Source organism: Uloborus diversus, chromosome 10 (genome assembly GCF_026930045.1).
Source record: "Uloborus diversus isolate 005 chromosome 10, Udiv.v.3.1, whole genome shotgun sequence".
In the NCBI taxonomy this organism is placed as follows: domain Eukaryota; kingdom Metazoa; phylum Arthropoda; class Arachnida; order Araneae; family Uloboridae; genus Uloborus; species Uloborus diversus.
In genome coordinates, this window is record NC_072740.1 from 24134934 (window position 1) to 24159667 (window position 24734).

The window sequence follows — 24734 nt, forward strand, 5'->3', positions numbered from 1 at the left end:
TAATAGATTGGTATAATTTGTTGAATTCCAACTTGATTAATCATACCTTTTATTTATTTTTAATTTTAAAAATATTTTTTTTTTTAAATTTTTGACATAATTTTTTTTTATAATTATGTAGTTAAATTTCAGCAGGAATTTAGTTTAAAAAACTATTAGATGGACAAGGAGGTCTATATTACTATTCCAATAAGTTCAAAATTCATCACATGAGTGTCGGTGGTTCTTCTTAAACATAATTGGTACTTGGTAACTGGGCCGAGTACTTGGCCAAAGTGCTACTTGGTACGTATCTAATTTTTATAATGCACATTTTGCATAAAAATATGAAATACGGCAACAAAATAAGTATGCTTTGAATGATTGAGAAATTTCTAATACAGGTATTCCTGTATGACGTTTAAAAAAACTAAATACTAGTATTGTATTCTTCGGTATTGCAATCACTAGATGAGATGTTTATTATCCTAACCAGCTCAATCGGTTTTTCAAAATTTTACAGAAGAGAAAAAATCAATTCAAGCACTGCTCACTTAGTTTTTCTAAAAGATGTATTCTTTGCTTAAGTAATCAATCTTTGGTTTAAGATTTTATTTTTGTGTTTTTTTCCAATTTCGTAGTATTGCCTAATTAATTTTCAAGAAAAACTAATTTTAACTGAGCTGATTTTGAACATTTTTTTGCTTTGTTTCTCTAGCCTGTAAAATCAAAAACGTAAGTTAATTAAGCAATTTGTTCTACTAATGTTGACATTACCAGTGTGCTTTTTGCTTTTACAGTGGTTGTTAAGGAGAAGCAAGGATTGAGCTAGTTTTGAAATAAAACCAGTAATACTGGCAAAGAAGTTTTAGACTTCATTGAGAGAGATTTATTCCAGGTTGTTTTACGGTATGATAATATCTACCATCAAATTATGAAATAAAAGACTTTTGAAAACTCATGGACTAAACTAGTTTTGATACTAAATGCCTCATATAATCGAAATCTTTTTGTACAAAAATAGACAAATGAAATTTGGTGGCATTTATGCATGTTTTTAAAGTAGTTAGACGACTTTTTTTTGAAGAGAAAGGAAACTTATTTTACGCGTATTTCTTATCACATACGCAAGCCGCATGCATGATGTATTTTCCAAAAAAAGTAGGAACATCACTATAAATCAGAGGCAGATGCAAACACATTATGCCATTAAACACAAATCAAAGTAATTAACAAGAAAACATGTTTATATAATTCACTCCAAACCTTGAAAACTTTAATTTTGCAAACTAAACCTTTGTGTTTCACAATAGGGCTGTAGAACTGTAATAGAGGTGCATGTTCAATTACCTTCTTTTTAAAAAAACAATTCTTGACTTGATGTTGAATCTTTAAGTATTCACTAAATTTAAAATCTTAAAATCTCTAAATTTAAAATATGCATTTGACTTATCTACAGAACTATAATAAGGAACCAGAAATATGTAGAAAGATAAAACATACATACAATTCACAAAGCTGCTAAGTCACAACTCAATCTGCCACTTGGCTAATACTTCTGAATCTTGTACGCTCACTCAGCAATTGCCTTTGAAAAAAAAATTAGGTATTACTTAAGTACCAAAACCAAATGAACATATATAAATAATTGTTAAATACTTACTTCTTAGTTTAATTTTAACACTTATTAGTTTTTTGAGATCTTATATTTGATATTGATTAGCCTTTTGGCTTCAACACTAATACAACTGTCATACCAGGAAATACTGTCTTTTTGCAATCATGCGAACTAAACAAGAAGTCTACCCAAAAACTTCCCCCAATGTATCATGACCATGCTGGTATATATTTTGTTTCAAAGAATTATACAGATGAAAATTGTAGAGTAAATACTATATTTATATAGACAAATACACTCATGTTTGTGAAAATTGCAACAACATGAAGGACTCACTGGAAAGAAACAAAATTTAGTGCATATATTACTCATAGTGCTACAAATAAATGATCAAAATTATAGATCAATGAAATAAAAATAACAGGCGTAAATTAATATCGAATGTAGCTACCCCATGCAGCTAAACGAGCCTGTAAACATTTTGGCATCGAATCATAGAGGTGCTGAATGTGAAATTGGGAATACCATCCCATATGGCTTCAATCTGAAGCCAAAGTTAATCCGTACCAACTTCCAGGCGAGACCCATAGGTGAGTCTCCGACCAATGCAATCCGAGACATGCTTGATGGACATCATATCCCGAGAACGGGCAGACCAAGGAAGTAGCTTAACCTGTCGTGCACCGAATAACACTTGTGGGTCATTCTTCAAAAGTGTAACTTTTCTGTCACACGCCTTTTACAGTAAAAACTTAAAGGAACAATTCATTTAACAATGATTTTTAATTTCATCAAAAATATATCTAATTAGACCTGCCAACATTTTTTAAATAATAATTTTTATTTTAGTATATTATTGGTTCACAACATGTGAATTCTCACCTCCGTGGCATGTCACCCACCTTGTGTGACTGTTTATGTTACTTAATAACTTGTTAAATTAAAAGTATATACTTATTTATCCTTGTCATGTCACACAAATTCTCACCTCCGTTACCTAAACACAAAATGCCATTCCTGATTTACACGTGGCAGTAATGACATCAAATTTTATTTTCCATGATACAAGGGAGCCAGCCCCCTTGTTTATTTTCAGCCACAGTTGAAGCCGTGAGATTTTTGTTGAAAAACAAAAAGATAAGATTTTGCTTCAAAAACTTATAATTAATGTAAAAAAAGAAGTGAACATGTTTTCATATGCTTAACATGTGCAGATTGTAGAAAGGAAGAAAAAAAATTTCCCTGAAAAATGTATCCATTAGGCCTATATTAATGGCAAATTCCTCACCTCCGTGAATTTCATCTCCGTGACTGACCTTATCAATGTCATTATTTCTGAGGTGAAAATAAATGATGGAGGGGAAATACATCAATAGGCATTCTACCAAAATTATAAATTGCCAGTACATCCTCAATTTACTAAATACTGTTTTTTAACATACATTTGAAAAACTAATTAAGCCGTATTTTAATTAAGAGAGCTTAATATTATATTCCCACTAATCATTAAAATAGCTGATTGTTTACACCAATTAACAAAATGACTACTTTGATATTAAATTGGCCTCAATTTTTAAATATTGAAAGTTTTTCTTTTTTTTTATTTCTGTGAACAAGGCATTTTTTTATATTTTTTATTTATGAGTAAAATAATTAGAACTTTGCTGGGCCATTGTTTATGGTTTTTTTCTAATAGGTAACACTTTCATATAAGAACGAAAAAAGAAAACGAGGTTTCGAAATTGAAATATATTTGTGTGCAAAAGTTATGTTTTCTGGAGAATGATCCTGCACGTTATGTGCAACATGTGGACGTGCATTGTCCAGTTCAAACACTGCACCAGGAATGCTTTGAAGAAAGTGTAGTACCTCTGGCATCACAGCGTCCCTGAAGTAGCACTTGCTTTGAGGTTACCCGTTGCTCAGATTAGATGGTACTGCCCTTGATATTCAATAGCACTCCAGACCATGACGTCCAGGCATTATGCCGGTATGACCTCGGATTACACACGCTGAGAGGTGACGTTCCCGTGTGTAACGTCTGACATGCACACGTCCATCGTTATAGTGCAGATTAAATCTAGACTCCATTCGAACTCCGTTACTCGTTCGTTTCATACTCTATTTAGACGAAGCATATTGAGTACTAGAGAAACATCTACCATCGGCAGATAATCATACAATGATTACGAAAAACCACTGCCCTTTATATACAGAGTCTACGCCACAGTTCAGAGGGCGTTTCTCGGTCCACGCATGAGTAACGTCTCTGTTATTCTAATCATTTGTACATCTTTTCCCGCTATACATTTCCTCTGAATTTTGGTTCATTTGCATAATTCCTTCTTGGTGTTGCAATTTTAATAAACATGAATGTACTATGCTACTATATATAGAAAAAAAAATTGGCTACACAGGAATTTATGTTAACCTTTTTTTCGAAATGACTTCAAACAGGGAAGAGAGTGGTCAAAGAGCAAATAGGAGGAAATTCAAAAAAATTTTGTAAAAGGGATGATATACAAAACCGCATCAAAATAGAACCTGCAAGCCTTGATATTCAAAAATTCAACAAAAAATGGCTAATTTACCAGTTTTAAAGGTAATACGTACTTAATTAAGTATAAGTAATAATTTTATTTGCTGCATTGTACCATTTCTAGTAAGAGTGTTTATTCCTAAACAAATCTACATTTTGAAAAAGAGGCAACAATTTCTAACCCCCCCCCCCCCCCCCCGAGTCCTTGAACAAAGGGTTGGGGGAGCCAGAGCTCCCCCTTGGATCTTAGCTGCATCACACAATACTGTCAACTTTTCATATTTTTTAGAAAAATACCTTTTTTCATTAAAAACATTTGAGTTCATAGGTTAAATGAACAAGAACATAAATTTTAAAATTAGGTCTCTTTGCAAAGTAAAAATTTACAACAGAGAGAAAAATCTATAATTTCTTTATGTGGTAGAACATAATTTTCATAGTAAGCATTAAAAATAAATATAATTGTATATAAACGATTGTTTATCTTTTTCCTTGCATTAGAATCCAAAATTTGTTTTTCAAAAACTTTCAAATAAGATTTCGGAATCAAAAAAACAACTTGCAGCTACCTCATTTAATTATGAAATGTCAAAACTTTTAATAGGCTGTAAAAGCCTAAAAATCTTTAAAGTGTGAAAGACCGCAGATTAGCCATCTGCCGATAATTGGGAGTTTACTAGACTCTGAAATGATTGGACATAATTACCCAAGAATCAACAATAGACAGAAGGAAAATAATTCCCACTTAAAATGCTTAGTGTTTCACTGAAAACCTTACCTTAATACACTTTGGTGGTGCTTACAAGTAGATTTCATTGCAGCAGCAATTAAAAGCAAATTGAACATATCTCTCTGAAACAAAATTGAAAAGCAATTAGCCGACTGCTTTAAAAGAAAGTTTTTAATAAAAATTAATCTTATTTTTATTCATTTTAAAGATATATAACATACTAAAATTATGAATGTCTACAGATTGGCTGAAAATACCCAGAAAAAACAATGCAGCATTTAATAGCAGATCAACTTGAATTTTACCTTTCCATAAACTTGCCCTCAATCAACCGTATTACATGATAATATATAAACAACTAGATATGATTTGGATGTGTAAAAAAATCAGAAGTAAGATGATCTTAAAACCCTCTAAGCTTTGCTTTACTGACTTGAAACATAAATCTAATGTTTAAGCTAAATATTTATAAAATTTTGTATGTTTTTGACATGAATATGCAACTACAAAAAAGCCAATACATTGGTACTTTAAAACAGCGATAGGAAAGTTCCCTAAAAAGAGAAAGCAAATGTATATCATTGGAGGTAGAATTTTTGACTTACTCTAGACTATGCAAAATTAGATAGTTCAGAGGAGGTATTGGGGATCAACTACAAGGTTAAAGTTACAGGCTGCTATCTGAAATACCTGCAACTGCTAATAGGTCAAAAGTTTTGCATTTCTTTTGTAAATCTCCCAAAAGCAGAAAATCTCAATGTCTGAAGAAAAGGTAATATTTTCAATGATATAATCAGTTATTTCAACAATTTTCTGTTTGCTAAAAAAAAAAAAAAAAACTAACCTGAGCATTACTTCCTCCTATTTGTACAATATTATACCTCAAAGGATATAAAATGTCACAACAGTCTTCTACTCTTCCTTCATCATATGCAACAATTGCTTCACATAAGGAATATCCCATATCTCTGGTTATAGTATGGTTTACTCCTGAACCAGTACTAAAAAATTGAATTTTAATTAAATTTCACAAGATGTTGAAAAAATATTTAAATGAAAAATCAACATAAAAAGTTACTTAATAAAAAGTGGATAATGAACTTGATTACCATAACATCTCACCCCGGCGAGGACAGTGACACAACTCAAAATTTGGGAAAACACCATGTCAAATATTACATTAAAACCTAAATTTAATACACTTGCCACAAAACTCACAAAGTTAGCTTACATAACTGATGCATGGTGGTGTAAAAACAACATAACCCAATAGTGACACATCATTAAAATTTCATAATTTAGAAATATTTTTTCACTTTAAATATGCATTTTTAATATAGACAACAAAAACTAACCAGTAAATGCCACATAAATATTTGAACCTAAATCACTTAAAACTACTTGTATTGCATAAAACCTTGATGAGTTTTTCACTTTCCTTGCTGGGGTGCAATATGTTCCTATTAATATGATAAACTTATTTTATATCAACTAAGTCCAAACACACTAGTCACTAATAAAAGGTCTCAAATAAACTCAAAGGGACAAAAGACAAAAATCAAACTGAAATGTCACATAATTCATCATGACGATATAGAGCCATGACTTATACTATGTTTTGTTTTACATTTTTATGTGACTATATAAGTTACCATCAAACAACAATTATGAAATCTACATTAGAAATTAAAATAAGAAACTGCTTGAAAAACCATTTAACCACTTAAGAATTTACAGAAGTTATATGAGTGAAGAATGAAAAATTGCCATGCTCAAAACTACAAAAGAAAGATAAAAATAAACCATAATGTTTGTAAATATGCACAATGTCAAATTAAGAAATTATTGAACTCTTTTTTAAGCAGAAAATTTTTTCTTGCAATCATTCCAAAATTGTTATGCATTGGGATGTTGAATATGTTCTTGCTGTTTTAATGTGAAAATTAATGCTATATTTTTAAAAACCATTAAAATACCTGTCACTGAAAGTATTGTCCATCCCTAGTCACTACATTTCCCCATTTTTCTGGCAGCATACGAATACTATATAGGAAAAATGACACGTCTTTTGAGGCTATCCAAGAGTCAACCCATTTTTTGGTATCTTCATTAGAATGGAAGTGCTGCTCAGCCAGGCCATGTGTCATTGACCGGAAAAAGCAATAGTCGGAAGTGTTTCCAAGTAGATTTTGACCAGTATTGCAACATGTGGTCAAGCATTGACATGCTGCAATATGATCTTGCCGTGTCTCTGTTCGTCAGTGGCGCCTCGTGCTTGTAACGGTTTAAGCAGAGACTTACATAGAACACAACACACATCAGTGCCGCAACTGGGAGAGGGGGAGGGGTGCACAATAGGGAAAAATCTCAATTTGATTGATTTGATCATCAAATCTCTCAATTTTGAAACTTGTAGTCTTAAACGCAATTTTATTGGGCGAGTGCAAAAGTTCGTGCGGAGTTGCATTCGAACAATATTGCAATATTGCAATAGATGGCGTTCGAACGGGCGTAACATGTTGTCATTAATACCACTATCTACGTAAGTCAGATCGTTGGAAAGGTGACATGTGCAGCTTTCATTCCAATCAAAATAATTTGTGCAGATACAAACTGCTTCGAGAAAGATTACTTTTAAAATGAGTATTGATAAAGTGCATTTACGGCATGTTATGCTTTACGAGTTTCGGAAGGGAATGAACGTTGCAGCAGCCGTAAAAAACATTCAAGACGTTTATCAAGATCAAGCACCAGCTAAACGAACTGTGGAAAAATTGTTTGCAAAATTTCGTTGCGGAGATTTTAAGCTGAAAGACGAGCCACGCTCAGGTCGACCTTTCGATATTGATGACGACGTTTTGCGTTCTTTAGTTCAGAATACTCCGCGAATTTCAACAGAGGAAGTTGCTACAGCACTTAACGTTGACCGATCAACCGCTTTTCGGCGTTTAAAAAAAATCGGATTTGATTTAAAGCTCGATATATGGGTGTCCCATTTGTTGACAGAGAGCAACAAAATCCAGCGAATTTCTGCTGCCGTATCTTTACTCGGGCGGCTCAAAAACGGGCCGTTTTTAGATCGATTAGTGACGGGCGATGAAAAATGGGTCCTGTACAACAACGTTCAGCGCAAACGCACATGGAAACAGGCAGGTGAACATGGTGACGCAATGGCAAAGGCCAGTTTGCACCCGATGAAGGCGATGCTCTGTGTTTGGTGGGATTGCAAGGGTATAATTTGTTTTGAGTTTCTCCCCGCCGACCAAACGATTGATTCTAACAAGTACTGTCGTCAATTAACTAATATGAACCGAGAAATCAAACAGAAACGTCCAAGTTTGTCAAATCGCAAAGGCGTAGTCTTTCACAGATCACACCTTTCAAGACAAACGCTACGCAAACTGAACAGCCTGAAATGGGATGTCCTAACTCATCCACCATATTCTCCTGATATCGCACCATCGGATTATCACTTATTCCGGTCATTACAAAATCATTTAAATGGAAAAAAACTTGACTCTTTGAATGCCTTACAAAACGTCGTGTCTTCGTTCTTCGAATCTAAACCACACAGTTTTTATGATCGGGGCATCCGTATGCTGCCAGAATGTTGGAAGAAGATTATAGACAATGATGGAGAATATATCATTGATTGAATAAAGAGTTTTGCTTGCCTAATCACTGTATGACTTTCTTTCACAAACTCCGCACGAACTTTTGCACTCACCCAATAGATGGTCTTCGGTGATGTTACAGGGAAATGGTACAGGGGACTTCTCGGAAATTTGTAGAAATTGAAGCATTAAAATGTTGTTACAGACCATATTTATTGATGTTAGGGTAAGGGATGGAGCTCCGGGACTCTCGACCTTTTTTTTTTGAAAAAAAAGAAAATGAAAATAATTTTACAACAGTTTACTCCGAGCTGTTCTCATTTTATGTGCTTGTGGGAGAGGTACTGCGTTTGACGGAGAGGTTGCTGCAATCGCTACAGCCTTAGCTCAGCTTTATTGCCATCTAGACAGTTTCGCAAGAGCAGTAGTACTCTCCGATTCTAGAGCTGCCCTAATGGCTACTGTATCTGATAACCACCCTTTGACACATAACATCATGGATTGTCGTCATCACCTTCAGAATCTAGCTACTCTCAAGAAGTCTATTGTCCTCCAGTGGGCTCCTGCCTACTGTGGGGTACCTGGTAATGAGATTGCAGATTACCTGGCGAAAAAGGGTGCTCTGGTCACAAAGAGTATTCCCCGACCAATGCCTTTCTCTGTTATTAAACTTGTTAAGGATGCAGTTTAGGGCCCATGCACAAGACGAACTTAATACCCATGTACTCCATAAAAACTGGCGGGTTGCTGTTCTGATGTTGCGTAATGGCCCAAGACACAGAGCGGTTGCAGGATTCCGCCTGGTCACCGACCATGACTACTTGCGAAAACACCTTTTCAGAACCGAGTTGCTCCCTCCCCTTCCTGTAATCTGTGTGGCTCTGGAGAGGACATGGACCGCACCCACCTACTGCAATGTACTGCACTTCGCAAGACCTCCCTTGCTGAGCGCTATTGGGAGGTTAGAGACAATATGGATTTATGAATTTTGTTGCAGCATTTTTTGCTCTGTTCCTCTTTTGTTTCATGTGTTGTAACTGTTCACAATCTGCCATTGGAAAAAAAATTATTAAAATTGTTTTCATGTTCTCCTATAGTTTTCAATCATCTATTAACACAGTACACTTGTTTTCAATGTTATGCTTGTTGCATTCTCATTGAAAGTATTCTTTATCTCTTTTAGAAAAACTTTCAGTTACAGTGGAAAATTTAGCACGTCCCATGATTATTTTTCTTGTGATGTCAGAGTGTCTAAAAGCAGGGTGCGTAACAATGATTTACAGAATTTTCAACTTTCTCACACAACTTTGAACTTTTACAACTATGTCATAACCAAAAATGTTAAATTCAGAATAAAAGTTCAATTGATTTTTAAAACCTCAGTTGCACTTTTTATAGAATATGTAGATTTTTTTTTTTCTTCAATATGGTTAATATTATGAGTTGATCGAGTGCAGTTATAGAGCTGAGATTTATTATGCAGCCCACATGCCTTGTGAAAAGATCTTTCCTTTTGTGTAATAAGTTGTAATCACTTTTTTCATCCAGGGTTTTTTCAGTCAGGGCTCTTGCTGTGATAGTCCCCAAGCCTCGGGTGGGGCCATGAGTGCAGTGAAAGAAAGTGTCCTCACATTTGCATTTTGGAATGAGGTAACCCAATGTGAAACTATGAAAAATTGTGAAAAAAGAAGTCGCTTAAGCTGCAATGTTCATTATTTCTGCATTTGTTTTTATTATTTTTGTATGGAACTAAATTGTATTTTCCCTCTTGTGTATATAAGTGGGGGGGGGGAGGGATTGAAATTTTTATAGAATAAATCATTTTGAAATTCGAAGTTCATTAACTCCCCCCCCCCCCAAAAAAAAAAAAAAATTTACATAATATAAATTTGTGAGTTGTCTAGTTCTGCTCAGACTTGAAAAATTTATAACATGTAGCATAGAACTCAAATAAGTTAGTTACAGAATTCAAATATTTAACTTTGTGCAGTAAGCTAAAATTCAATATTAAAATAAAGAAATAGCACTAAAAATTGCAACAACATATTTTGGGGGGGCGGGGGGGGGGCAAGGATTGAGTAAATTAAGAATTTGTAAAAAAAAACTTACTTGATATATTCTTGTAATGAAGACATCAAATAATTTGTAGCATCTTTATTTTTAGATCCTACACTTGATAAAAGTAGATGAATGTCATTGAAAGCCAAAATATGATCATCAAAGTGTGGACGACACAAATCAAATACATCTTTCCATCTATCTCCCACATTAACTCCTAATGGGGAAAAAAATGCTTGAATTTACTATTTTCTTTTCAACTATTTTAAGAAACTTAAGTTCAGAAATTGCTTTGTACTTCCAACTTGATTAACCTCACAAAAGTAATCTAAGTTATTGTTAAACAATTGCAAAAGTCTGCATTGAGCAAAGTATGCTACTAGGTCGGACATGGGTCATTCTATGTTGACATAGATTGACATACAGCACAACTTGGGGAAATACCTATCATATTTTGATAAACTCAGTACAACAAGGCATTTAACCAAGTTATGAAAGAAAATGATTAAAAAAATGTTCCAATCCTTTAGTAAAGACTTATTAAATTTTCATCTAAAGATGCTATGGTTTCAGATAACACTTAAACAGAAAATAGAAGATAAACTTAAAATGATCTGGTAAAGCTCCTTTAAATGTCTTTCATCTGATGTACAGCTTAATTTTTTAAATACTATATTTAAAACATCAAGTTTTTTAAAATGGAACATTTAAAAAATCATAAAACAATTATTACTTGATTACAACAGGTTTCATTGTAATATCACATGATAAAAAAAGGATAAGTTTTCTTTATGTGCAGTGTTGTAGTCGAGGGGAAAAGTATTGGTAGAATACACCCTTTCTCAGACAAATGTCATGTGACAGATTTTTGTCAGACCAAAAAAATTTATAACACTAATCAAACATTAATTTAAAAAGTAGACCTTTTTTCAAATAAAGGTGGTAATAAACCAATTTATATCAAATTTGTATAGTTTTTAAAATAATAAACCAGTTTTTTCCTGAACTGCAGCACTGCTTATGTGGGAAATTGTTGCATATTGGACATTTAGCTTTGAACATAAAATTATTAAGTCTTAATTGATCATTATAATTGAGGCAGTTTGATCAAAGATGGCACCAGCTATTGTGCAGTGCACCCCCCTCCCCCCACCCCCCAACGGAAATCTCACTTCAACAAAATCACTTCTTACCTAAGTATTATAACGTATTTTTAATCTTTAAAATGTATTAAATAGTTAGAGAATTTATAGTAAGCTGAATGGATTTATTTATTGCATGAAATACATTAAGTTCATAAATGTAAAGTAATTAATAACTACAAATCTTTGAAGATTTAAAAATAAAAATAATTTGATTTAAATCAAATTCAACTTCTTTGATTTAAAAAAAAAATCATAAACCCTGTTATTTAAGAATAAATATGAATCAGATGAATTAATATAATTACCTAACTAAAATACATTTAAATTATTTTTTAAATGAAAGAAGTATTCAGTACAGTTAAGGTATTACTACAAGTCTCAGTTTAAACAATGAATGCATAAAAAAATATCATGGGTGGACAACATATTTGTATTCCTATTTTTTTTTATGAATCAAAATTTCATCAGGGAAATCACAACAAAGTGGAGAAAAACACAAAGGGGCCAGAATATGTTTAAAATTTAAAAAAAAAAGTAAAATAGAAAAAAAAATTAAAATTTAAAATATTGCACTGAAAAGTCACACCGGTAGTTCAAAATGATTGCAGGTAAAAAATAAAAAATTTTATGAAATTCAGATGTCATGTTATTTAAAATTAGACAAAATGAGAAACATTAGCACAGCTGGCACAGCTAATTGAAATTGGGAAAAATTAGCAAGTTTAAGTGGTATTTAACAGTGATCACTTGCACTGTCCGGTATCACTGCAAAGGAAAACTTTTACTAACATCTCAGAATTAGGATTTCAAACAAATAAAAATGTAAGTGAGGAAATTTAATTTTCCAATAAAAAATAGACAAATGTTTAGTTAACAAAACATCAAAACACATCTTTTTTTCTTTTTCTTTTCCTTTTGAAAACAAAAAGTGCAGGGCAAGGGGAAGAAGGTGTGAGAGTTTTCAACAACATTTTTCTTTAAAGTAAGAGAAAATATTGACATAACCAAACAGGTGAAGAGGTATCCAAATATTTCCTCTTTTTACATCAAAGGTAGCTTAATAGTTTTTTAATTAAATTTTGGAAAACATTTGAAGAGAATCCCTCCCCCTAGCCCTCCTTTCTCTTAATGTCATTAAAAATTACCTACAGATGAATGAAACAAAATATGAAGAACTAACAAATTTAAGATTAGATACGCATAATTTTTGCATTGGCACTAGTTTAATACTTTACGGTAATAGACAAAATGGAAACTTTCAAAGATCATGGCTTTGTGGGGATTATTCATAGATCAAAGAAACACACTAGCTATGACGTATCTTAATTGCTTATCATAGAATTCTCAACAAATATTAAACAATTTTTTAAAGAGAAAACAGCTACAGAACAATGCAATTTAAACAAGTCATTTTTACAGTTAAATGCACTAAATAGAATAGAAAACATAGTACCCGGCTAACTCTAATCGATACAGCAATGATGTGGAATCTACTATGTCCAGCATGGTACCAGATTTCATTCTTTCAGAGACTTGGGTATCAAAAATATCTAATGCTGCCTCACTTTCACCCTAAAAACATTTTATTTAAAAGAATCAAAATTTATAGTGACGATATAGAACCAGCAACAGACTCTGGGTCCAGTTGCAAGTAAGAATAAAAACTCCGTTATTTCAATAATTGTTTTAAATAACTCTCATGGTTCACTATTTTCAAGTTATTTAACATTTTTTGGAAAGGGGGAGGGCAGGAGTAGAAATTAACAACATATTTTAATTGCAACTATATTTTTCTCATACTAAGTATAGGTCATCAACAAAATTCTTTCCAGACAGAAAAATTAAAATTTTTAGTTTGTTGCCAGTGGCTGGTAAACACTTTTTGGGTAGTAACCACTTTTTACCAGTTGTAGACCAATTTATCCAAGACTTTTTTGAATGAAAACATTGGCAGAGACCTAACCTCAACATTAGATTTTCAGTAAAACCTGTAAAGTTGACCACCCATGTAAATTGCCTGCTTTTTTCAGGTATAGAAATAGTCTTGCATCATAAAACAACCTATATAAGTGGATCACCAGTTTAAGTTGACTAGTACTACAAGAGGATCAACTTACACTTGAATAGAGTAACTGAAAATTTAGAATTAATATTGCTTCCACCATCAACTTTTATAAAAAGACTAGAAACGTACATATGATTTTCCTACCTGTTGAAAATTACAATTATCATGTAAGAACTTTGGATTGTTTTTACACCACCAACCAAGTGCGAACAAATGGAAATTACTTCTTAAAAAAAATTAATGTAGCAAAAATTATCTTTGGTCAGCAGGGTTTTTAAAAAGTTGCCAGTTGAGTAATTTAGTCGTCAGAGTTAGACATTAAGTAGCCAAGTGGAGAATTATTTTCAGGTTTAGTTCTCTCATTTTAGTGAAATTAAATGGGGGAGAGAGTGTTAATACCAATTGTTAATTTTTAGGGTGATAATATTTGTAAACTTTTACAATGATTCTCCAAGAAAAAAATACACTGTTAACTCATAGCAATGACATAGTAATTTCGTATCAAGAGTACAATAGAGGACAATTTATCCGAAATACTTGGAATCATTGCTATCTCGAATGCACGAATTTCTGTTTTCTGGATCACTAAAAAATGCTGTGTAATGAAGGTTTATAAAACTCATATTGCAGTACAGTGGAACTCCGATTTTACATTTTCTGTCTGACTAGTGTTAGAAAATGTTCCAAGCCGGAAAATAAACTCTGGGCCATTTTTCCTGCAATCTTCAAGTTGAACCGAACCATTGCTTCGGTCACTTGTCTGGTCAGTGCTAATTCTATATTAGCTACCAGTTTGTTTGGCACTCTTGGCTTCCTTAAGAGGTTTTCCAGCTCCAGCTCAGGCACTTCCTATTCCGGGCTGATGAGTGCTAGTAAGCACGAAACTGCAGTCCTTGGACAGAATGACTGAGTTGGTGGTGTATTTCATGTATTTCTGCCTTAGCCTTGGCTATGGGGTGGTAACTTACTGAAAATACCTAAGCATATTGTTTACAAATTTCTTCTTATAACATGAAGCAGCAGAAAAAGGTGTAATCTTAATTACTCCTTGTTTTTACATTCAATTTCATTTATCTGTACTAACAATTTTTTTGCAAATTTGCGGTCTAAAAACAGTTTTAAAGTTTTTATGTATAGTATTGCTTGATCAGCTGCGGGGACACCTTGGCTTATTTCTTTTTAAGGCTTCATCATTATCATTGAAAGCGGTAGTAAGTCAGATGTTGAAGAAATTTATGATCTGATGGGAGGATACATACTAACTTCTGGAAAATTTTCAAGAAGACGTCAGCAGAAAAAACTAGGCTTCACAGTTTAATTTCTTTGAATGTGTTACTAGTGGTCTGAATGGCATCATTAACCCCAGATGGTGGCAGTACAAAACGCTGGTGAAGACTTTTTGTCATGATCCCTTAATGAGACATAAGACTATTAGAGTAAAGTTTACTGTTAAAATTTCATTTGAATATATATTGCTTTTTTATGTAACCAAAGAAGCACATTTTACGTTTCGAATGAGCAAATTAAATTTATGCTGCTACTTGGAAAAAGATTACAAGTGTTAACTCCTACACTGCCGTGGGCATATGTATATACCTGGCTCAGCTAATGCATTAACTGCTGCAGGCGTATATATAGACCCATCCAAAATACTAGCAGTTACATTGCCCTGCTACCAGTAAAATTACTCCCAAAACTTTGGAATACAATACAAGAGCTTTGCCATTTTTGTAAAAGGAAGTAAAAAGAGAAAAAACGTATTCATGAAAACTAATCCTTTTCATACACTAGAAAACAAATCGCACATTTACACTCGGAGAAACGTGTGCATCTTACCCTTCATTTTCTTTTTAAACATTATTGAATACTGCAATCAATTTTATTTGCTTGTTTTAAATTTATTTACCTATATTTTTTTAAGGGTGTGGTCAATGTTTTACATTTTTAGCACTTTTAAATGATTCTTCCATTTTTTTTTTCTATTTTCAAGTATTTTTTAATTGTTTTATTCATTTTAAGATGCCTTACTACACTCATGTTTGTGAAAATTGCACCACCAAGAAGGAATTATGCAAATGCACTGAAATTTACAGGAAATGTACAGCAGGATAAGATATGCACATGATTAGAATTACAGAGACGTTGCGCATGCGTAGACCAAGAAACAACCTCTGAATTGCAGTGTAGATTGTACATAGAGGGCTGTAAAGGTGTTGCAAAATCAGTGTATGATCTTCTGCCGATGGTAAGTCTCTCTAGTACTCAATATGCCTCGTCCAAAACCCAGGGGATCATACGAACGAGAAACCGAGTTCGAATAGGGCCGTATGATCAGCATGCATAAGGGTGATCATACGGCCCTATACATATATAGAGAAATCAGTGCCCACTCGGGGTGTAATGCCTCAACTGTGATTTGTATTTGTAAAAGATGGACAGAGGTCAATGCAGGGTTCATACTCTATTTGGATGAAAAAATTCCATGACTTTTCCAAGACTTTTTCATGACTTCAATGAAAATTTTCATGACCTCGTTATACGAAGAGAATAGCACTATTTAATCTCAAACTTGGTAATATTTGGAAATGAGCATTAGCAAAACGTCTATATGAATGCCACAGCCTCATTGAAGCACTTACTCGTAATGGGAAAAATATAAGTGCACACTTAAAAAACTAAACCATTCTTATTTGTCTTCATCATATAAATTTAAGTAAAGTAAAAATGCAGCGAGGCGAATATGACGATGCTTAAATGTCTGATATTTTTTTTTAAAAACAGGCAGAATGATATTGAATGGGACAAAGGTTGAATGAGTCATCACTAAGTTTCAATAAATTTGCTTCAAAAGTTACCTTTTAGTGTCAACAGTACCTTTAATCACCTTTGTAACTTGACAGTATTTTGGTTCTTTGAATAAAGCCACATAGTTTGGACCTTTATGTTTCTAAACTAGAACTGTTTTGACTTTTGAAAAAACCATTCATTAATGAATCAATTTTCTGATTCAAAAGTATATTTGTTTTAATTACAAATTTGCATATTTTCAAATGTATATAAATTAATAGGTTCAGAAATTCCAGAACAGGTTTAATTCCCGACATTGGACATAGCAGTGGGTCATATGGATTAGTTTTGTGTGCCGTATGTTGGGCACTACTGTTTTAGAGCATTAGAATTCCTCTTTTTCTGTATTCTATCGCCTGACTTAAGATCTTTATTTTCTAAAACGTTCAACAAATTAAGATAAACTCTGATAAATTTAATAATAAAGTCCTTACGAGTGATGGAATCGAACTCGCATGCAATTGAATTGCTTTTTTTTTTTTTTTGAGTGGGCGTGGCAAAACTAAGAACGTGAAATTTTGCTACTACAAAATATGAAACATAAGAAGTGTTTAAAATAACAGTAAATTCAAATTAAGTGATGTCCAGGCAGTAAAATCACATAAAAAAAAAATGGCAAGCAGCTGCGACAGGAGTGGATGCAATGAGATTTCAAAATTCAGATTTGATTTTTGGATCGTTCAATTTTTGACTTTTAATAGCTTTTATGTGCTATACTGTTAAATCACTCAAGATTTCTAATGCTCCTTTAGCTGCTGTTCTTTTCTCTTTGTCCAGGAAATTTTTCCATGACTTGAAATAAATTTCCATGACTTTCAATGAAAATTTAAATTTTCCATGACTTTTCCAGGTCTGAAATTCTGTTATTTTTTCCATGACTTTCCAGGATTTCCATGACCCGTACGAACCCTGTCTATGACTTTAGCTGAACGACAAGCACCAGCCCATACACCTGAACGATGCCACGGGATTATCGACACCTCACCCACTTAGATGTGGTGGATCGTATAGCATCCTCTAGTACGCTAGCACAACATAGGAGGATAGCTACAGGTGTCACACTTGCTGCATCCACGATTTGTCGACATCTGCTGCACCAGGGCCTGCATACAAGGCTTCCCCAATAGAGGATTCCTTCCACTCTCAACCATTGTTGCTTCCAGCTTCAATAGGCCCATCAACATGCCCAATGGCGTGTGGATTAGCAACAGGTCATCTTCTCTGATGAGTCCTGATTTGATCTGCGCTATAAAGATGGACGTGTAAGCGTCAGGTGCTACACATGGAAATGTCACCTCCCACAGTGTGTAATCCAACATTATTATCAGCATAACGCCAGGCGTCATGGTCTGGAGTGTTTTTGAATATCAAGGGCAGTCCCATCTACTCCGAATTAGGAGTACCCCTCAATAGCGAGCACTACTTCGGGGGATGATGGTACTACCCTTTCTTGTGAGCGTTCCTGGTGCAGTGTTTCAGCAGGACATTGCACGTCCACATGTCGCACATAAAAGACAGGTTACGCTACATCCTTGACTTGCCTGTTATCCGGATGTGACGTCCATCGAGCATGTCTCGGATTGCATTGGTCGGAGACTCGCCCATGTATCTCGTCCGGCAGTGGCTACCGATGCCATTCCCAATCGTGACATTCAGCACCTCTATGATTCGATGCCAAAATGTGTACAAGCTCAGACACTTGCACGGGGTAGCTACATTGAATATTAATTTACGCTTGTTGTACCATTTCATTGATCATCAATTTTGATCGTTTATTTGTAGCACTATGAGTAATATGTGCAATAACTTTTATTATTTTCCAATGAGTGCATCATGTTGTTGCAATTTTCACAAACATGAGTATATTATAGTAATTTGGGATTCATAAACAATCAGCAAACTCCGAGTTTTTTAGGCAATCCCAAACACAGGAAAATTCAGATATCCGGAATAGCGATGGTCCCAAACATACCGGATAATCGATTCTCCACTGTTCTTTAAAGAAGAGGGATGGGAGGAGTTCGAGAAGGGGATGTTTCTGAAATGGTGAAAGTACAAACTGTGCTTGCGCTTCTGTTTGAGTAAAACATTTTTTTTATTATCCTGTGTCTTGTTTTTTGTTTGTAGTAAGTGCTTCGTTTACGAATCTTCAAATCCCACTATCAATGCACTGTATATAATGTTGGTTTATGTGTACAACCATGCTTTTAAATAGATCACTTGGCAGAGAAGTTCCAACATCTCTTTGTATTATTTATCTCTAAACTTAAAACTATGTTTCCATTTTTTATCTTATTCTTTATTTAGTAAAAGTAAACTGGTTTTGGACAGCAAAGCTTTCACACCCCCTCCTCTTGTACATAGTTGATCTTTGCAAGCCTGTGCAAAAAAAAATGGTGGCACTGGAGAGTGAATCTTGTACATTTTCCTAGACAGTTAAGGAGTTAATTTGGAAAAAAGGCATTCAAAAAGTGCTTTAAGAGAAAAGTAAATAATTTTTCAAATATAAAGCCTCATTACCGCTTGTAAAACTTCTACACACTAGTATTGCAATGAATATTCAGCCTATGTAGCCCATCCACTGAATGCTGTGCAAAAAATGAGTCATATTGGAACTTTTACGCATTTTAATTTATGCTTATCATGTTTAGTGGCATTTAAATGAAATCTTGGTATGCTATAGTGCATTGTCATTTATAAGGGTATTTCACTAATGAATGACAAAACGTGTGTACAACTAATCTTAACCATTTATCAATACAAAAACTAACTCTACGGGATATTTTTGGATGAAGCTCTAATTCTAATACGTCAGCAGATAAAATACATGCATAAATCATACATGAAGCAAAGGTTAGTTTTTTCTCTCATTGAATAAAATATTTATAAAAATTGAGTAGCATGATTAATTGGGTATGTTTCCCTATCCTCTTAATTTTTTTCCCTTATTAAATATGTCAATTTAAAATACAAAAATTTATTAATAATTGCCAGATTATGATACAAAAAAAAAAAAGTTCAGTATTTTTGGTAGATAGGTCTCCCATCTTTTTTTTTTCCATAAAAAATCACCAGCTTTTGAAAATAAGTGTTAACTACATTTGGTACATGGAGTGAATGCCTGGGTTCAGAGAGGTACTTTCTGGCCAATTGAACAGATTAGAGAATTTTGTTCTCACCACTTTAAAGACTATTTTGTTCTGTCACATAACAGTTCTAGAAAATATGAGTAAATTTCTCTTATTTCACTTTGAGCTGAGGTTTCTGTGGAGGCATCATTTTGTGTTTGGCTTGGAATTTTGTTAATATATTCCTACTAAGAATTTTGTGTTTCAAGGAGTTGAACAGTTATGCTAGTTCAGGCTCTTCTGCAGGTTTCATGCTGATATTTTCACCAAGTTATTAGTTTTTATTTTATTGCTGTGTAATTCGATTGAATTTTGTTGAACAATTTGAATATGGTATCAAAAACAATTGTAATGCAATATAGTGTTCATGGTCTTGAATTGATAAAAATGGCTTCACCAAATTTTGTTCAAGAGTACCTTTTATGGCATTTACATCAATAAAATCTGGAGTTATCTAAATATAATCATATTTCTTCCAATGAAAATAGAAATTTATGTGATGCAATTCCATGCTGAACAATTTCCTTTTATTTTTTCTTACCTATTTCATAAGCTTTATGAAAAAAAAGCCTCTAATACATAAAAATTGCTTTTTTTTTAAGCTTAAATACAGAACTCTGACCTATAAGAACTGTTGCTAAGAAGGTATTCTTCTTTTAGGTAAATTTTTCGGCCGAATATGGCCGCATACTTTTCAAGATTAAACTTTTTTTTCAGATTTGTTCCAAATCATTTTTTAAGTCTTCAATAAAGAATATTGAACTAATAATCATGCAAAATTAAGCTTTGAATGCAACATGTGCTTTGGTTTTAGGTAAAAACGAGTTTACTATTTGGTGGTCAAATCGCTGAATATTCATCATTCTGCCAAATCACTACTCTGCCGTGCAAAGTACAAAAGTGGTATCTGCAGTGGAGCTCAAAATGAGAATTCATGATTTAAGTTTTACAACTTGTTTCTTTGATTTGTGACTTAATTAAATGTTGAACTTGTGGTAGTTGTTCAGTGGCGGATTGGTTGAAAAAAATCGGCCCTGGCATTAGGAAATGTAGCTGCCCCCATAGCTCTTATAGATATTAAACTTTACCTAACGATTGGGATATCATTTAAATATGAGGAAAATTTTCTTAGCTAAATATGTTTCATTTAAACAAAATTTAACAGATAGGAACACTTCTGCGCTTTAATGGTGAACAAATTAATACAGTATTAGCTAAACCTTATGTTGAGGGAAAATTGTGATTGTACATTTTTAAGTAATTTTATGCCCGGAATTTGATTGAATATTTCGGTAATGATAACACTGCTTGGCTAGTATGTCCTTTTCTGCAGTCATAACAAGTAACTTAAATGCCATTTTATGAAACTGATCTAGCGATGTTCATGTGTGAAAGACTAGGGCCATCTTAGAACGTGATGGGTCCTTCGACACAAACATACATTACTGGGCCCCTGTCATAAACATTTCCTTTTTTTATACTACCATATCCTGACGACTCCCAGACTCGATGAGAGGTCAAAAAACATGGTGGGAGGGGTCGGGTACGAGTTTGGCAGTACCTTATTTTTTTCAAACGCATGTATCAATACAAAGAGAGAGAGGGGACTTTAGCTTTATGGCTTCTGGGAGTCATTAAAGTGTTAGCAATATAAACTTAATGGGAAAGATCAACATTGAGTCTGAAATAGGAGGGGTCCGGGGGTCTGTCCCCCAGAAAAATTTTGAAATTGTAGCCTTAAAAACTCAATTTTTTGATAATATTTGGTGGTGTTACGGGAGCGTAAGTTCAGGGTTTCTCCTGCTGCAGTTTTTTGAAAGTGGAACTCCAAACACAGAATTTTAAATTATCTTCTGAAAACGCAGTTTTAAAAGATCTTTGGTGATTTTAAGTCGAGATAGATTCCGATACCATCCACCAGAAAATTTTCAAATTGAAGTCTTAAAAGCCTTTTTAGGTAAAGACTACAAGCACCGGCAGTACTCGAAAGTTAGTTCCAAAAACGAAATTTTTTGCTGACCTTCAGTGATGTTAGGAAAAGGAGTTTTCAGGAGTTTCACCACCGGAAAATTTTCGAAATTGAAGTACTAAAAATGAGATTTAAAACATTCTTCTGTGATGGTGCTGAGAGAGGAGGGGATGGGACACTTTCCCAGAAAATATTTGATACTGTTAATTTAAAAACAGTTTTAGACCATCTTTGGGAATGCTAAAAAAAAATGGGAGTGGTTAGAGTACAGTTGGCTCTCTGTTTAACGACTTTCAAGGGACCACAAAATATCGTCCTTAAGTAGAAATCGTCCTTAAATAGAATGCTTTTAACACTATAGTGAACCATCTGGGACCGTGAAAAGCCGTGGTTAAGTAGAGAAAAATGTTACATAGAACGTCGTTAAACAGAGAGCCAACTGTACTTTCCCTCCAGCAAATTTTCGAAGCTGGAATTCCATGTTATGGCAGGAGTGGATTCGGCTGTTCTCTTATGAAGTTATTCGAAATGGAAGCCCGAAAATTTAAATTTTACACGATCTTCGTTGATATTAGGAGGGGGGGGGGGAGGTTCTGGGGACCACCGGATTATTTCGACATTGGTTTTCATCAACTTATTTTCTTTTTAAACTGAGTAGCCCGAAACCGTGAGTTTGTACAGTGTACAGAATACTTTTTGTCAAAAAATGTTTGTAACTCGCATTTTGGCGGCCTTTGATTAGATAATCTTAATAATTTAGAGTCTTTCATGCTCCTCAATGGTATTTTAAAATTGCATTTTTTAAAATAATTTTACGTAAAAAAATATTTTGTCACTTTTATTCCAATTGTTATAAACAGGGTCGCAGAGAGCAAAAGGGGGGAAAAATGACATAGGTCATTTTTTTTCACAGGCCCCCTTCTACACCTTTCGCCATTAATATATTTTACCCTCTGCACGAGTTCAATTCCGAGCCGCGCCCCTATCTCCAACTAAGCTGACATGATCTCACGTCGGCCCTTGTTGTAAGTTGCATTTTATAGCAATTTTGAATTGTCATTTATAAATAAAAGTGTCAAAGAGACCAAAAGTATTTAGCGTTTTACAACCGCTGAGGTTTCCCTGTTTTTTTTTTTAATTTATTCATTTATTTTTTATTAATATATTGGCAGTCCCAAGGCATAACTAAAAGTGAGGCCTTGGGCCCACATTAATTTGGAGGCCCACTGAAGACTATGCAGTGTTTGATTTATATTTTTAAAGCATGAATGCACTTTTGGAGGCCTCTTAGTCTAATCACACAACTATGTATAAATCACTTATGTGCATTTATGCATCCCCTTTGGACCCCCTCATGATTGTGATTAAGTAAATTCGTTACTGGCAGAATGATTAAAAATTCCCCTTTTATGTTTTTTTTCCAATTAATAAGTCATAATTTTTCATTTTTTTAAAAATACACGTATTTTTCATATTGTTGCAATGCTATACATAATTCTTTAAAAAATGTGGGGCCCCTTAGGAACATGGCCTAGGCAGTCTGTGTGTTAATCAGGCCCTGAGCAGACCCATTTCTGAAATCCCTCCCCCCCTTGCTTACGGTGACATTTAAAACTGTAAGCCATAATAATTATTCATTCCTTATATTCAAAGAATGCACTGATGCTATCATTTATAATGTTTTTTTTTCTAGATTCATTTTTACTCAGCATGAAGATAATTTTGACAGCAGAGGATACTTAAATATAATTGGCCGTGGAATGAAATTAGGTTTTTTTTTTGTATGAAAGAATTAGATAATAATATTTTACATGCATTTCATTTTTATGAATTTGTATTTTAAATAAAAATTTAAATAGAAAAAGTTGAATATTTACATGAACATTTAAGAGCCATTATTTTGAAGTTCAGACAAGGTGTGGCAGTGACCATTTTTGATTTTTCTAATTTTTTTATATGTCAAAGTAGGTCATGAGAAGTGAACATTCTGAAATTTTTAGATTTCCAAAAAAAATTTTCGCTCTTTAAAAATTCCCAAAGTTTGAGGTTTTGCAGCGCTTTTTTAGAAAAATTCTAAAAGTAGCTTTTCAGTGCGCTTTAGCTCTTTACAGAAACACCACCCTACGGTTATGTTTATATTTATTGGTTGTACAGTATCTAGTGATGATGACTTCATAGTTATTTTGGTTGGGGGTTGTTGCTTTCTTCAGATAAGGGGTCGCAAAATATGGATTTTATCCGATTTCGCGCAAGTTTACCTGCGTTATTTCCCCCCAAAAGCCAACCCCCCGAAAAAAATTTAACATATACTGAAAGTTTATACTATGAAGAGAGTAAATAGCACAAAATTTGTTTGAGGTTTAATTTTTTTTTAGGAGAAAAATGCCCTGATATTTTTCAAAAATTGTGCTTTTTTGATCACAATTAACTCAAAACAGCATCACTAGGAAAAAAAAACCTTTTATATATTATGGTACCTGGCTATGTGTAAAACATCATGAAAAAGGAAACAGCATGGGATCTCTTCTTGTTTTCTAGAAAATAATTTTTTTGTAGCTCATTTTATGAGTTTTCTCGTGCGTAAAACGTGTGTATAGTATGCAGATTAGATCTGCTAAAACTTAAAGTATGTAGTAGGAATGTATATATGTGTGAATAGAGAAAGAGAAAAAGACTAGCAATACTTTATTTTTCTGATTTTTACAAATTGATGGTGTTTTTAATTGCAGGTAAATCAGAAAACGATAAATCAATATCATATATATATATATATATATATATATATATGTATATGTATATTATATATATATATTGATTTATCGTATCAATCCCAAAATAATTCTTTTTTATTTATGTCCATAGTAGTGGAAGAAATTTCATGAATAATATCTGCTTCACTTTCCTCTAAATGTCTATTTTCTATGTCATCTTTAAATACCTGCTCGGAGTTCTGTTTCTTATGGTCTTGGTCAGGCATCTACCAGTCAACAAGGAGAAAACAAAGAAGAAAACATTTTGTCTATCTCATGTGAGGGGTGGGCT

At 33.5% G+C, this 24734-nt stretch overlaps 1 protein-coding gene across 1 annotated transcript in view; it reads right to left on the bottom strand.

The window, feature by feature from the left end:
* Positions 1–1438: 1438 nt before the first annotated feature.
* Positions 1439–24734, bottom strand: part of LOC129231435 (tetratricopeptide repeat protein 38-like) — a 66242-nt gene continuing 42946 nt past the window's right edge. Inside the window, exons 9-14 of the mRNA XM_054865750.1 lie at positions 13137–13255; positions 11913–11914; positions 10590–10752; positions 5711–5867; positions 4915–4988; positions 1439–1567 (exon numbers count right to left, since the gene is read on the bottom strand). Of these exons, the coding sequence (XP_054721725.1) occupies positions 1513–1567; positions 4915–4988; positions 5711–5867; positions 10590–10752; positions 11913–11914; positions 13137–13255 (570 nt within the window). The 3' untranslated portion in view covers positions 1439–1512. The remainder of the gene's footprint in view (positions 1568–4914; positions 4989–5710; positions 5868–10589; positions 10753–11912; positions 11915–13136; positions 13256–24734) is intronic.